The sequence below is a fragment of the Bactrocera neohumeralis genome, unplaced genomic scaffold, assembly GCF_024586455.1.
Source record: "Bactrocera neohumeralis isolate Rockhampton unplaced genomic scaffold, APGP_CSIRO_Bneo_wtdbg2-racon-allhic-juicebox.fasta_v2 cluster10, whole genome shotgun sequence".
Classification (NCBI taxonomy): domain Eukaryota; kingdom Metazoa; phylum Arthropoda; class Insecta; order Diptera; family Tephritidae; genus Bactrocera; species Bactrocera neohumeralis.
Window position 1 is genome coordinate 21,806,368 of NW_026089623.1, and position 17,251 is coordinate 21,823,618.

General features: G+C 32.0%; 1 protein-coding gene across 2 annotated transcripts; it reads left to right on the top strand.

Moving 5' to 3' along the window:
- Positions 1 to 1,846: 1,846 nt before the first annotated feature.
- Positions 1,847 to 16,869, top strand: LOC126765243 (protein wingless). 2 transcript variants are annotated; one of them, XM_050482930.1, is made up of 5 exons: positions 1,847 to 1,903; positions 3,545 to 3,807; positions 11,822 to 12,123; positions 15,809 to 16,221; positions 16,398 to 16,869. In XM_050482930.1, exons 2-5 carry the CDS (start codon positions 3,600 to 3,602, stop codon positions 16,702 to 16,704), a joined length of 1,230 nt encoding a protein of 409 aa, XP_050338887.1. In that variant the 5' UTR covers positions 1,847 to 1,903; positions 3,545 to 3,599; the 3' UTR covers positions 16,705 to 16,869. The 2 variants fall into 2 exon arrangements, with proteins under 2 accessions (XP_050338887.1, XP_050338886.1); XM_050482929.1 differs by lacking the exon at positions 1,847 to 1,903 and adding an exon at positions 1,915 to 2,619.
- Positions 16,870 to 17,251: the final 382 nt, after the last annotated feature.

A 17,251-nucleotide genomic window follows, 5' to 3' on the forward strand; every position in this document is an offset into this window, starting at 1 on the left:
CTCGTTTTCCTCACTTCGCAGGCTTAAAACACATTTAAGAAATAAAACTGGAGAAGCACGCCTGAACGGAATGGCTCTCTTGAATATCCATAGAGATATAGACGTGACGGAGGAAGAGTTTTTAAATGTTATGGCCCAAAATAAAAGAAGATTAGACTTCAATTTGTGAATAAAATAATGAAACATTGTCTTTTTACATAAACAACCCCCCCCCCCCCCAAATTTTTTTCCTGCGTTCGCCACTGATCAAGGCAAATACTGTGCAATCCTGTTTACAAAAGGAATGTGTTAGAGAGTACCGATTCACAACGAAATTTATTTTCGCAACGCCTTACAGAGTAACCCCCCTGAAAGTAGACAGCTTTGATCCTTGCAAGTTGCAAGAGCATAAAATGTTCGGTTATACCCCAACGCAGCCTTTCCTTATTGTTTTAATAAAAAATTTTGACAAGACCTGAAGGTATTTCCCCAGCCGGGATCCTTGCAAGTAGCAAGACTATAAAATGTTCGGATACCTCCGAAATTGTTACTTATTATCAGATAATGAAAATGCCAACTAATTTAATGCTTTACAATAATGCATTAAGATAAGCAAGATCTATAAAAAAAATTTAGAAAATTAAAAAAAATAAAAGCAGAGGACTAATTTTCCAACAAAACTACGAATTTTGCAATTTAAGATATTTTTTTTGCAATGAGTTATAAAATTAATAAGAAAAACAATTTTCTTAAAATAAAAAAAGTAAGAGACCTTTTCGTAGAGCATTTCATTTTCTACAAAATCTAGTAAACGAGATATTTTTTAAGTAGTTGGAAGGAAGATTTGAATTGAATACAAATGTACTTATGGCTTTTTTAATTTGAACAAAATAACACAAAGTATTTAAGAATAAAATTATATAAGCTCAAAGATTTTATATATGTATGTACATATGTATGTGAATATGCAAATATATTTTTCTAAACGACTGCAAGGGGCACTTCCAAGAAAACGACCGCTAGCAATAAGTTAGGAATATATCGACAATATAAAAAAAAATGTATTTCTTACACATATTTAGATATATCATTCATATACATACTTAAGTATGTATAATTAGTATAAATGGAAAATTAATTTGCTGTAACTTTAAGTCGAAATAATTTTATATGATTCATTGAAACAAGTTATGTTAAAGTTATACGTTATTTTTTTTTTTTAATATTTCTTTATCCATTTCCATTTTTATGACAGTGAAAAATTAAATATTTTATGCATACATATCTATTGCACGTTACAATTCTCACAAGTTCATACATGTACATATGTATGTATACATATATAAATTTTGGTTAGGTGAATTTTACATCGTATATTCAAGTATTTCAATTTCTGCGTAATACCCTGATACCTTATTATATAAATACGGATGTACATACAGTTTAATAATTACATCTTTATATACAACGCTGACATACAGTGTGTAGTTGTATTATACGATGGGTTAAATGTAACACATACACTAATATAACATTGTATATTATATCATTTATAGAGAGATATTCTGCAATTTCTTAGCATTGACGCTTACTCTGTATTTTTATTGGCCGCCCTTTTATTTTATATACAATAACGATTGGCCATTGAGGTTCAGTCAGAGTAACATGACAACATAAGGTAATGTTGTTCACCACTCTTGCATACGAAATATTTATTATCATTCCTATCTAGTTTGTGATCACCTATAGGCACGTTTCTTCTCTTTCTTACTCAACAGTTTCTCTATTCGACTACACTAACGATCACACAACTAGACTGCTACAGTAATAAAAACATCTTGATCAGTACAACTTAGTCACCCTTAGGAAAGAAGGCAATACAACTAACAATGATCCGACTATGACGCCGTTCGAAGTAAGGAAGGTGAGGCCAAATTACTTCAGTGTCAGTTTGGCGATAGCATTGAATCGGGTAACAGTATTATTTGTACTGTTAAATTATTTGAAATTTAACTGCAATTTTCCAAAGCAAATACCTCTCCCTTTAAGTTCCAAAAAATTGTAATTAATATTTGTGCACAAAAAATACATTTATAAATGTATACACCTACATACGTATATACATATATATGAATGGATATGTGAGAAAACTCGTATTTATTATAGTAGTTAAATTCTTTATATTGAAATTGTGCAAAGTTGTTTGATATATAATATTAAAAAAAATTTCTTCCGAATTCAAATAACTATAAGTAAATAATAAACGTCTACAATAAAATTCAAATAAATTATTATATGTGAATATTTTGTTGTAAAGAATTATTGATGGTGAAAGTTGTATGGAATACAGAAGTTATATAGAATATGGAATAACTGAATTTTGAAGGATTTGAAAGTGAAAGTGTATAAGCAAAAACTACTGAAAGTATTGACAATTTTAATGGGTGATATATTGTTTTAATCCGTGCTACAATATATTTATAGTTACAGTAACAAACAAAAAATCAAATAAACGAAAACTACGTAAAAGTTAATTACAAAAATGGACTTATCTGCAGTGCTTTACGTATGTTTAATAGCATTGTGCACATCAACGGGAAGTAAACCGAAACCTGGTCGAGGAAAAGGATCCATGTGGTGGTTAGTCTGCAATATTGCATAAAATATTAAAATAATAATAAGAATTTAAGTTCGCTTCTTAAGTCTTTTGTTTATTTTTAAGAAAGAAACTCGGCATAAATGGATAAACCCAAAACATATACTTTTAAACAAATTAAAATATTATAGACCGCAATTCAGTTTTTTTTTTGCTAGAATCTGTACTTTCTTACAGTGTGAATCACATTTTATCTAAAAGGGGAAAGCGAATATAGATACACATACAAATACAAACACATACATATGTATAGATATAAATATACATACATATGTATATGCATAAGAATCAATACTGAACAAGTAACAGTAGACAAAAGATAGTAAAGGTCATATGCATTCGTTGATTTTAGAAACTATAAAGCCTTAAAATTTCATGGAAAATGAAATTGACAATAAATGTGTATGTACATACTAGGTAGGTAGGTGGGTAATATTACAACCGAATCTATTGCAAAGATGCTCCAATATAATTTATTTTTCTTTTTACAAAAGTTTTTAAACAGAGAATTAAGTATTTATGTGTTGATACAAGTGCCCTGATATTGTTTAATGTATCCATATAATTTTAAATTTATTTCAAGATATTACATACAGATATATAAATAATCAAACTACTGAGATAATAAAATTAGATGTATAAAAAAATATAATAATTTGCTCTAAAACACATCTAACTAATGTGAACATATTTTCTATATCTAAGATTCTTTAGCTCAAAAGAAGGAATATGGAGCTGAGTACATAGCAAAGGAATCATCAGTTTCATTCTTCCTTTTTTCGATCTAATGAATCAGCTTTCATTGCAAAACAAGTGTTGATACATATGTAATATAGTATTTATACAACCAATATTTATTAGCAAATAATTAATTATATGAAATTATTTATTATTGCTTTCTTATTCTAGGGGTATAGCTAAAGTGGGCGAACCAAATAATATATCACCACTTAGTTCAGGTATTATGTATATGGATCCCGCCATTCATTCTACACTAAGGCGAAAACAACGACGCTTAGTTCGTGATAATCCTGGCGTACTGGGTGCACTAGTAAAAGGTGCCAACCTTGCTATAAGTGAATGTCAACATCAATTTCGAAATCGGCGTTGGAACTGTTCAACAAGAAACTTTCTGCGTGGAAAAAATTTGTTCGGCAAAATTGTCGATAGAGGTAACTACTCATATTATGAAAGTTGCAAACTTTTAGAAATATTATTATTGTCCAAATTTAACATTCATGGTTTCATACATGTGTATGTATTTGGTCATAATCCATTTAGACATCTCAAATTACAAATTTTATACAATATCTTTTAAGTTAATAGGCGGAAAGCAAGTAGCATTTATCTGAACACTTATTTCTTTTTCAAAAGAGATTTCGACCACACTCGAAGTTCGAAAACCTCACAGTAGGATGCTGCCAATACCTGATTTAGAATACGCTTTTTGCATTATTAACACATACAATTTTCTTATTCACAACAAATGTAATAAGAAAACCATTCTTTAGCTGTCAGCACTCATGCTGTCTGCGCTGTTGTGCGCCTTTGCTGTGTAACTAATGAAATTGTCATTTACAACGTAATAGGTGGCTTCTGTTGCCTTAAGACAATTTGGCAATCTTCTGAATTGCTGACAGTTTGATGCATGTCCAATTTACTCCATATTCATACACCCAATTGTATGTACCATATAAGTATTCAACCATCTGTTATTATCTATATTTTTTGAAGCCTGACTAAATTCTGGGCCCAAAACTGACTGCTAACCACGACCACACTAATTTTCAACACAATTTTCTATATTTTCACACTTATTGTACATAGTTTATTATCCGTAATTATATGTAAATGCTTACTTCTCATGTAAACAAGAAAGATTTCTCTAGGTGCGTATCCTACATATGTTATATAGTATAATGACACTTAACGATTTCAGTTTAATGCTAAAGTAAATAATACTGCCCTGCAAAAATATTGTTACTCTTACTATACATGATTTTCATCATCTTTAATCTAAAAACGAACTTATCAAAGAAACAAAAATAATAAAAAACTGTAACCTCGCTAAAACTTATTTTAAATGTACATATGTACACTAGTTTAAAATCTTTTTGAAAAATATAGACGTAATAGAAACAAGCAACTTGCAAAAATCAAAGCCGGGGAAATACTTTAAGATGTAAAACCAATCATTTACAGTTAAGTCAACCGGATGTTCGAATATCCTGATATTAGTTATATGGGGGCTAGGCCAAGCTTTTGCTCAAATTTAACTATTTTTGGCACAAAAAACACTGTTATGTGTAAAACACGCTCTTTTATTTTCATTGGGATAGCTCACATATTGCCGATATATGCGGCACAATGCAACCGAAAGTATTGGTTCGATTAAACCCTTTTTTGATATACATACGCACATAACATTATAAGGAAAGTAGTATCCCTTAATTTCAGTTATATATATCACACATTAACCGACATTTTCGATCAAAAGTCAACTATAGGTATTGGGGTCTAAATATTCGGCATTTATACCGTTATATGAGTTCGTCCATTTTCACAATCTTGGTAGGAATTCTTATAATATTCGTGCTGAGCGAATTTGGTTGTTGTAGTTTAAGTGGCTTAGGAGACATACACATTAAACTTATAAGACGGCGAGGCCACGCCAACTTTTTCAAACATTTTTTCCCAAAGGTGAACTTAGCTACAGCGATCCCCTGTACAAAATATGAGTTTTATATTTATTTCTTAGTTAGGGCACTTTATATGTTTTCGGTTAAGGGCGATTTGTGGGCGTAGTAGTAGTCCGATTACGCCCATCTACGAACTCGAACTTTTTTTGTACTAAAGAACCTGCATATCAAGTTTCATCAAAATTTCTCAATTTTTACTCAAGTTCAAGCTTGCACGGGCGGACGGACAGACAGACAGTCAACCGGATTTCAACTTTTCTCGTCACCCTGATCATTATATATATATATAACTTTATATCTATCTCGATTAGATTTAGGTGATACGTACAACCGTTAAGTGAATAAAACTATAATACTCTGTAGAGGGCTCAGTGGAATTGTAAAGTTCAGAAGTGTTGAATTATGGAATATTTGACAAATAATGCGGCAGTAATCAACATACATATGTTTTCTAATAATGGAAATAAAAACATAAATACACATACTTATACACATGTGTATAATATACACATACATTTGGTAATAATGAAAAGTTCTTTACAATGGTCTCCGGACATACATATATATGTATGTATATGTATATATATACATATATATGTATATATATAGTTATATATATGTATGTATATATATGTATATATGTATTTATATATATATATATACATTTATAAGACAGTAAGTATTGAAATACAAGGAGTATGTGTAAACTGTATAATCATACGTTTTAACTGGATTTACCATGATAACATCCTCTTTTGTCTTGCTGGATCAATATACCATGTTAAACAAATATAGACACACGACCTTTAAACTAAAGCAGCTTAAATAACAGGAATAACAAACATATATTGTTGTGTCTTCAAATAAATAATGCTCAACAGCACTAGAAACGAGATACATGTCAATGTTCATTTTTAAGTGGTTAAACACATACATAGACCGTACATAAGTAGTAATACATCCATTCAAATGTATGTACGCGTGCGGATCTTTTACAAATTGGGTGCTGCTTTAAAAAGGATCAACAACTGCAAGTAGTGATCAAAGATGATACAAGTGCTTGCGCCACGAAAAGGGAACATGTAGTATATTCCCAATTGTCCACAAGAAAAGTCCCTAATATTGCACAAAACAATTGGGTGAAATGCAGACGTCCGGACTAGGACTCTTTCCAACAATACCAAGTAGGCCACGACTGAATGAAAGGAGCATTAAGTATTAGCGGAACTGCAGCTGAACCCAATCTTACAATTAAATCATATACATGAATACATATTTGTATTTAAATATTCACAAATATATTCTGTCAGTAAATTGAAATGTAATAGGAAATACTCAACTATACAATACCTATTGTATTAATGTTCGCCGGCAGTTTCAACTAAGTAGAGCAACACCCACATATGTACATATGACAGGAAATGTTCATGCCCGTCTTTTATTGTTGGATCAGTTATGAATATACCAATATAAAAATCCAAAACTTTTGTATTTTACGTTACGTAAATGTGTGCAAAATACACCAATAACGAATATTCCACAATGTATCTTATTAATATGTATGTACATACATATGTACATAAGAAAAATTACAATTTCTGCGAAAGCTAAGGCGTGGAACCATGAAATTCGCCAAAGTATTAATCATACATTACTCAATGGAAATATCTATTATTGGATGTGTGTTGTATTACTAAACGTTAACAATTACTTGAACCACAAATAACAGTTTTAATAGAAGATCAAGTAATAAAAACATACATACATGTATGGTGTAAATATGTATGTATGCAAAGGATTTTAAGCTAAAACGTACGTTTATTGCGTCATATTTTTATTATTAAAAAAATATATATACCTTAAGTATGTAGGTATATATAAATAGTTACATTTTTTGACGTACAAAAATCATGATGTTGAAAGTTTCGTGTACGTTTGCACATATCGACCAGGTGCGCATGCCCTTTCTTATCTTTAGCAAACTATCAAAATAATCTGAACCGTGCGTCTCCTTCCCTTATTTGAGCTACAATATATATACATACGTGCGATTTAGGGATGTTGGCAGTTTTAGAACATCGATACCTACGAGTTTATATAGCTAGTGGTTCAGTTTATCGACAATATAAACATTTCATAATTTTAAAACGTTTGTTGCATTTCGGAATATTTACAAAATAATTTGATTCCCTCACTAAATTTTTTACGGTTTGCATCTTGTTTACATAAAGCGAAATTTGAAATAATTAAATGATTATTTCTTATATCACTGAAACCATGTTAAGCCGAACAAACACAGAAAATTATTTTTATTTTCTGACTTGTTTAAAGTTTCTACATATGTACATGTGTACGTACATATATTTTAATATTGATTATTCCATATTCACAAGAGGTCATGTGTAGTTGATGTTTTGATTTTATGGATGTATTTTCTGCTGCATGATACATGCCGTATTTTTCTAGCCAGATCCATGTGTACATATGTACGAAGGTCCAATATTGTTATTATGATGCTTATATATTATATACATACTTCTCATTTTATCGTGACATATAGGTCGTACACGGGCGCACGCCTTTCAAACTAACATCATCATTCCCATTCCATGCTAATATTTACATACATACTTATGGTAAATACATATACATACATATTACTAAAAGCGAATACTCTAACTTCCTTCCGCATGCGGCTTATCAAAACTGAAATCATTTTACCTCAAAACAATAAAAAAAATTTAAAAGGTAAATATTTCGGTGTGGCAAGTGTATGTACGGTAAATATTAGTTTAAATATGTGGGAAATGAAATTTAATGCAAACAACGTGTGCGCATTTAGTAAGAATTCGATAATACCATATAAAAATGAAATTCTGGGCCAATTTTAATTCATTTCTTTTAAAAGTGTTTTTTTCTGAGAAATATATAATTTATATGAAAAAGTATGTACTCCATACGTATATTGTGTAAATATCACACATCCGTCGAAAGGCGTGTTATAAATTTTTTCTTACCCATACACAAACTCATCTAGCGAAAAACAAATAATTATAGTATACTAGAGGACCCGTCCACGTTTCACTGTGGCTGATATGTACATAGAAAATACTACTACTACCATATATGTATATGATTTATATTAGTTGGATTATAACTATTAGTTAATGAAATCCAGTATTTTTGTTTAGCAACTTGTGTTAAGTTTTCAAGCGGTGTGTGACAATAGAAGCATAGCTCCATCATTTCCCACTGGAGTCCAATCGACAGTCATTGTAGTGGACTCCACATGATGAACCGGTCCTCAGGCGTGGAAAGAAAATGTGCGAGGGAAAGGTTATGACATCAGTTTTTTGGAATGCACGTGGTATAATACATACTCAACGACTGAGTACTGAGCCAGTTATTTCAGAGCGTATTTGGTTGCAGTTCTTTTCTACTATTCCAAATACTTAGCAATTGTATTCCTTTTTAGGGAGAGTCTGTTTAAAATTGTACGCATATATTCAAATGATTCCTACAAACATGAATTTGAAACTTCGAACCATCAAATGAGTAGTTATTTATTTGACTTCAATATCTACAATCAGTTTTAAAACTTCTACTAAGCATGTTTGCTCATATAAAATAGTATATCGCAGTTTTTTATCCTTTTGATAAAAATAGATACCTACCTAAATAAAACTTCAAAATGACTGCATTCTTTAGGCTCATACCAATATTTGCATACACGGTGCAACTAAAGTACAATAAATACTTGTAGAGGTTTTGTTCTGAAAGTAGTAGGACTGAGTCAATTTAAAAAAAAATTGTTGAACCAATCCTTACAACTCTTTAAAAACTTTCAAAATAGGCTCCTTCTGCGTCGATGCACCGCTCCCAGCGCGATTTCCGAGCATTGAAGGCATTCTACGGAATAGCCTTGGGAGCCGAGATGTATGCTGCTTGGATCCCTCTGTTATCTCAAACGAAAAGGAAAATTGCCTCTTTGTCTCGGGTCATACTCAAAAAGCCATGCCTCGTCATCCGTGATTACGTTATTTAAAAATTTGGGGTAACTTTCACACATGTTCAAATTTTCATGCCACACTTCCACTAGCCGCAATTTCTGGTCATCAGTGAGCACTTTTGGGATTATCTTCGCGTACACCATGCTGTTCAAGTGCTCCATCATAATGTCATGAACCACAGATTTTGATAAATTTCTTATCGGTCCTCCAAAAAGGCCATCGAAACATGCCACTTCTTGCTAAAGCAACATATGGGTAAGCCTGTTTAATCATATCAAACGTCTCTGTTGCAGATTTACCGAGTTTCGAGTTACCGAGTTTCAAATAGAATTTAATCGCGTAGTGGCTGGCACCACTCACAGAAACACGTCGCGCTAAAACGTTTGTCCTGACTCCAGGTGCTCGGAGACAACTGACCAGCCGCTCATTCTTTAGCTAGAAACGCCCTCTACCGAATCCAGTCGGTGGGCGCACGCTCCGAAATACAGTTACGGCGAAAGAAAATCAGTCCTATTACATTCCTGTAAAATCAAAACCTCGTTTTCACAAACCGAATGTTGCAAATGATATTTGTTTTCAATTTAAATGTAAATATTTTATTTCCCAAAAATTTTAGTTTTATTGAACTAACATGAGTGTTGCCATGTGTGTAAAACTGATTAAAAGTGAGCTTTTAAGGTATAATTCAGACTCAAAAGAATGAAAAAAAAAGTTGTCTGTGTACTGTTTTATTACTTTAATTTATTAATTATAGTTAGTTTTGTAGCATATACTTAATCGAATAAGCAAGGCTGTAATTAAAATAATATTGGTAAAGTAACACAACATATTAATACAAAAGTTCCACTTTAACTGCAATAGGGAGACTGTTACGACACCTTCCAGAAGGATGATTTCAACTGGTCGTTGGGAAAGATGCTGACGTTTGATTTGGAAGAAATATCAAAAGTAGTCAGTTGCAATCCGTATTTTATCTTTCTTGATTATTTCGCTTAAAGTTGATATGAATTTCTCCAGGTTAACATTTTTCTGTTTGTCCCTAAAAAGTACCAAAATTGTCCATAAATATACTGACAAATTTATAAAGCTTTCACCTTCAATCAAATTTCACACGTTAGGTTAGGTATATTGGTAAAGTTACGACCGATCTCACGTGGACAGCTAGAAACGACCGTTTGCTGCAAATCTTTGTCGCTTATCGACAAAGCGTCTTGAGACTGTCCCAAATTTGTTGAGGCGGCCAATATTAACTCCAATTTGCTGCAGTTTTCAGCGATTTCGCTATTACTAGGCACACTCCTTAACTAAGTTTTTCTTTTTCAAATTATATTATAAATTTTTACCGGCTTTCAGAACAAGGTATTTCAATCCGATATCACATCAAAACTACTCCATTTCTGACAGCTACATTTGTTTTTAAAACAAAGTTGTATATATTGTTAAACCAAATAAAGTTAATTGCATACAATATAAATTTCCATGAAGCTCTACATAAAAAGGAGTACTGTGTCATTGTTGGGTCCTTTTATTTGCTGCATAATAGCTCATAAAAATAAAAATACAGTAAAATTGGTAGCAAACAATCTGTACCAATTAATCTGTACTTTTTGCAGTATTCTTTCAACTTAACTTGCTACATTCAAATTAATAATGAAACTTAAGCTGTCATATAACCGGAATTTCAAAGACAAGTGCTATTAGTCTTTACAGAAATATATAATTATCAAAGTTCTAGATCTACATCGAATTTTATTTACATGAATCTACATATACTTATATACATACATATTTATCGTATCGTATCATCTTTTTTTTTTTTTATAAAATTTCAGTGTTTTTATGCGCGAATGACGATACGAAAAAGTTATGTAAAATTTTGTAAAATGCAAATTGTCTGAATACTACTTATACCAATATTAATTATCTAAAATGCTTTAAGACAAAGTGATGTCGGCATGTTTAAGAACAAGTAAAAGTAGCAAGGTAACGCTATTTACGGAAGTGAGAAGTATTAAATACTTATTGCAACTCCTAAATGTTATTTTCCGTCACATATAATATTCTTCGAATAATATGTGAAACCTAAAAATAATAACATCAGAAGAGACTAAAATATTGCTGTTTTATACTATTGTTTAATTTAGCTTGTGGGAATAATATTTATACATATGGTACATGCATTGATAGTTGAATACGTATCCAAACATGTACTAGGTATGTTCCAATGTCGTCAGTTAGATCAAGTTTAAAAAATGTATTATTTATAAAGCTTTCAAATTTGTCACTTAAAATTAGTGTATACTCTATTAGTAATGTTTAAGGACAGCCCTATGATTTCTATATACACATACATATATATGTATGTATTGTAACGCTTATATTTTATTTGCTGTCACTTTAATGTTCATTCATAATGGATATGCTCCTATTTCGCATTTTGTACATTCATTATTTTATAAACATTTATTTTCTTTCAGGCTGTCGTGAGACTGGCTTTATTTATGCCATCACCAGTGCCGCTGTCACACATTCGATTGCGCGCGCCTGCAGCGAGGGCTCCATTGAATCGTGCACCTGTGATTATAGCCATCAGTCGCGATCGCCGCAAGCGAGTCACCAAACAGGCAGCGTAGCGGGTGTTCGCGACTGGGAATGGGGAGGGTGCTCGGACAATATCGGATTTGGTTTTAAATTCTCACGTGATTTTGTAGACACTGGAGAACGCGGCCGAAATTTGAGAGAAAAAATGAACTTACATAATAATGAAGCTGGCCGCAGTGTAAGTATTATTTGCTAAAGATAGAATTTATTTATTTTTGCATACACGCAAAGTTAAATATATTGAACTGATGTTAAATTATTGCTACCAATTGTGAAATAGGAGAAAATAATATGGAGTTATTTGCCGCTTTTTATTTACGTGTGTGTATAAACAATCTCCTTGAAATCCAAACTTTTGCTTATAATAATGTTAATCATGTTATATAAGTATCGACTTGAAAAATAATTACTAGTTACACCGATCAAACATCTCATTATAGGTATTCATGTGTGGTAGATCATCTTGTATTCGTAATAAAAAGATAGTAAATGGTAATGACAATTAAAAAGAGAAGCTACTTCATGGTAATCGTATATACTGTACTGACAAGTACAACAACTCCAATGACTATAAAGACAACATTTTTATGGCCACTTTAGCAGTCTGTGTTAATTGCAATGCTGCTTGATAGCGTATTCACTATTACACTTTTTGAAACTACAACCATGGCAGAGAATTTGAGTGGATTGTTTCCAATACAATTAACCCGTTTATAATTTGCACAAACAAGTATAATGTGTGTACGTAAAGATATTATTTTGTATCTTCTTCAATTACATGCATATACACTTATAAACAATATACTATATTTGTACCTAGTTCGATTCGCCGATGTACATACATATGTATATGTATGCATGAACATTTGAGCTTAAATCGTAAAATGTGTAATAGTTCATTTGCTCTTGATTTATACTTTTCGTTTTTATATTTTTTATTTGAAGTTACTGCGTTGTTGCTCTGAATCCGTGGGGTAATAAATACATACTGCACTTCACAGCGTTTATTGAACACGCAACGTGAGTTGGTGGCCAGTCGCTTTTTTCATGTCCGCCACACACAGATTCGATTCCTACCGTGCAGCTTGCTGCTAACCAATATTAATATGTTGACAGCATTGCTGGTAGGAAAACTTAAGCGCCCACAAAAAAGAAAGTTTTCATTGTGAGTAGTATAAGACTTCATATAAACACAGATATTTATAGAGACATAAGCGACCGCGGTAACAAAAAAATTTTTAGTGCTCTACTACTCTGTGAGAATTAAGTTCAATTTCTGCCTAGCAAGTAAAGACCTATATATATATACTATATATGTATGTATATAAAAATGGGTTATTGGTAATTGACTAATAGGTAATTATTACATTGTATTGGTTAACATGTAATAATATACAATTACTAAATATAAACTACTTGTATTCTTTAAAAAGAATATTTTCGTTAAAATAACGTTAAAAATTTTTGTTAATATTTTTCTAAAACGTTTAATACTTATATAACCTACACCTTTGTATAGGGGCAAACATGTGTATTTATTGTACAATCTGTATTGATTTGTCTTTTTGTTCTTATTGTGGTTTTTAAACTTTGCATTAACCACTAATCGCTTGCGCAATTAATACCCAATTGGATCATTTATTCTCCCTCTCTAGTGCGATTTGTATGAGTAATATTTTTATAAATAAACTTCTTTTAGTTTTTTTTGTATAATGTCATAGTATACCTGCGCTTGCGCAGTGGAAAATTATAAAGAAGTCTGCATTTGAGATCCACCCGTATACAAATGTACATGAAATACACATATGTATGTACATATGTATATACATATGTATCAATATCTTAAAATTAAGTTACATTCCCTTGTCAACTAGCGATTCATTCTGTTGCTCTCCATTCGTCGATTAATTCTTCTCTCCACTGTTATTAATACGTTGCCACGGTATTAAGCTTTATTGATCGTGTTACAGAGATGGCCTACCTTATGTGTTGATACTGATACTATTGCTACTTTGGTTGTTTTGAAAATATCAACAAGCGCATAAAAATTGGGCTCATGCTGCGCTGTTTTTTGCTTAATAAGGTAACATTTGCGTGAATGCCCGAACACATCAGGCAATTTTAAGAGAGCCAATGAAGATAGTATATCATGAAGGTTGCAGTTAACTTCACGATGATCATAAAAAAAACTTCTAACTAACCACTTCTGAAAATTTGAATTTCAAGGCATTCAATATACATACATACATATGTATGTACAGGGTCGGATTCAGAAATCGTTTTTGGGGGGTAGTCGGTAACTTTTTGCCTAATGTCTTTTTGCTTCTGCACTGCCAGTGATAATGTTCACCTTTGAGCTTCAAAGGCCGCAGGACGATGTCTTTATTCAAAAGGCCTTTGAATTTATCTATCAAGCAGTCAAAAAGTTTTCCATTTCCTTAGTTTTCAAAGCTCATACTTTTTCTGAAAACTGCAAACTCAGTTAAAATCCATACAATACTTCTCTAGAAAAGTGCGAATACAAATCTTCGCCGATTGTATCCAACAGAGGAATGTACACTGAGATCACGTGACATTGTTCACAAGTTATCACGCAGGAATTTTCGCGTTTTATTTGTCGGAGATTCATTGTCAACTTCTTCGTCAACTTTCAGTCCAGCTGCCATTTTTTCGTACCTAAATAAATGGATCGAAAATATTCCTCAGCTTTTTGTCTTCGGTTTTGGAACGTTACAAGCACGCTGCTTGTTGTTGCTATCATATTTGATGCCTTTGCCAGATGGATCGATTCTTTCTGAAGAATCGCGCTGAGTGAATGAGTTAGAGATAGAATATACCATACATAGACCAAAAATCTCAATTATTAGTTCAAATTTGCACACGGCTGCGATGAGTATCGTTGCTTTTCCTCGCTGTTTCCTTATTTATCCAGTTACTTACTGTTGTTTTTGGAAGTTCAGTTACAACAGTAAAAAACACGCCGTAAAATGTCAGAATGCTCGATGCACAATGGCTTTAGCTTTTGTTTTTTTTATATTGGAAAACTTGGAGGATAAACCGCGGAGATAGTGTCAATCGAACAGATCACAGATGGAGCTGAACGCAGCATTTATTTCAAGTTCTCTATCAAACCGCGCTGTTTCAAATTTAGCACTTTCAGTTACGGAACTGATTGGATTTATTAACAATTTAATCTGCATATGTTGCTACAATTTGTAACTTCAGTGGTTCCTTAGCATTATTTATTATATAAAAAAATGGAAAAATTCTTTTATTTTGTTTCTGACATAAAATGGCAAATTTCTGGATTACATTGCTGTTGCTTTATATTTTTTCTGAGTAGTAAAATTATTATTAAGCCATTTAGCCCTTGGGGGGAAAATGAGGAACATTAGCGCCTTTAAAATCCGCCAATGGTATGTATCATTTGTATACATTTAACAGTTGCTAAAAGGAAATATCTCATAAAAGTTTAATTTTAAGCACATTTGCTTCCATATTGCAGTATTTACTAAAATCGGCAATTAAATTAAGAATTTAAGTGACTAAAATTTGTTCATTCGTACACACCAAAATTATACCAAAATATTTACAGGAATTAGTGAAATAACTTGCAATTTCATCCACAATAATTTAGCAATGACATAGTTGCAGCATCATCGAAAAATGGCGGTGAAAACCTTTGTTGTAGGCTATAATACACTTGTATATTGTTTGAATTAGGTGACATTTCTTAACGTAAAAGTAAAATCATTTGAAGAAATATATTAACTTTTGGTATTGAAATCAATCATACAATAAAATTTTATTTATTTACACATATACAAACAAAAATTACCGATTTTTTGTTTTAACAATTTTAGCATGTACAAGCGGAAATGCGTCAGGAATGTAAATGCCACGGTATGTCTGGCTCTTGTACCGTAAAGACTTGCTGGATGCGATTGGCTAATTTTCGCGTAATAGGTGATAATCTTAAGGATCGTTTTGATGGTGCATCACGCGTAATGGTCAGTAATAGCCTAAGACAAAATGGGAATACAGTACCAAGTAATTCAGCAAATTCAAATGTCATTGGAATGTCTAGTGCGGCTATGAGCCCTAACGCAGCAAGCCCGAATGCTTTCAGCGCAGATCGAATGATTAATGATCATATACCAGACCATTTAATAAAAATACATCCGAATAAATCACCTTTGAATACCGTTAATAACCCAAATAGTTTGTCCCGAAATTCGGTGCGTAGCCGTGGTCGTCAAGGGAAAAAGAACAATAGGTTAGTAGTGCATATAATAGTGCAGACACATACATTTTTCAACCAAATTTTGTTCAAGTATGTTAGTACCGATTATGGTTATTATAAATGATTATTAATAGCAATTTTAATACAAAAACATTACGTATGATACTCTCTCGCTTATGTATAGTTTTAATTTTTCTTTTTCCTGACAGATACAACTTTCAGTTGAAACCGCAGAATCCGGAACATAAGCCACCTGGCCCCAAAGATATTGTTTACCTGGAACAGTCACCAAGCTTCTGCGAGAAAAATTTGCGCTTAGGTATTCAAGGAACACATGGGCGTCAATGCAATGATACATCAATCGGCGTTGATGGCTGTGACTTGATGTGTTGCGGTCGTGGCTATCGTACACAAGTAATCGACGTCATTGAACGTTGCGCATGCACATTTCACTGGTGCTGTGAAGTCAAGTGTAAAACGTGTCGAATAAAAAAAACAATACATACATGTTTATAAGTAGTGATGAGTATTTTTTAAATCTCCGCCCGATACCCTCTGAAGACAGTTAGGACTAAAATTTTTCAAAGGAAATGTATATAAGCTTTAATAAAAATTAAATAAAACGGTTATGGAGTCTGTCACAAATCATTAACAATCGTTGCACTCCAACACAATAAAGTATATTATTAAGTGAGCTAGTAAAAGTATTAATAGAACAAAAATAACTAACGTACAGGGAATAAAGGGTGGGGTTTGAAGATTTGCGGCACCTTTGTCGTTTGTTATACCCCGTTTATTTATTTATTTATTTATTTTTATTAACTTTGGATTACAATCAAGAGGTTGTTCGTTATATAAAAGGACACTACATTAGGTGACCTGTCAATTAATTCCAACGAATATAAACATCAGTATTTCTTTAAATTTGATACCAGTATACACATACATATGTAAATATAAATATGCATACAACCTAGCACTGATATAAAAAAATGATTTATGCACTTAAATATGTATCATATCTAGGAGACACATATGTACATATGTGTGGCCAACGCAATTT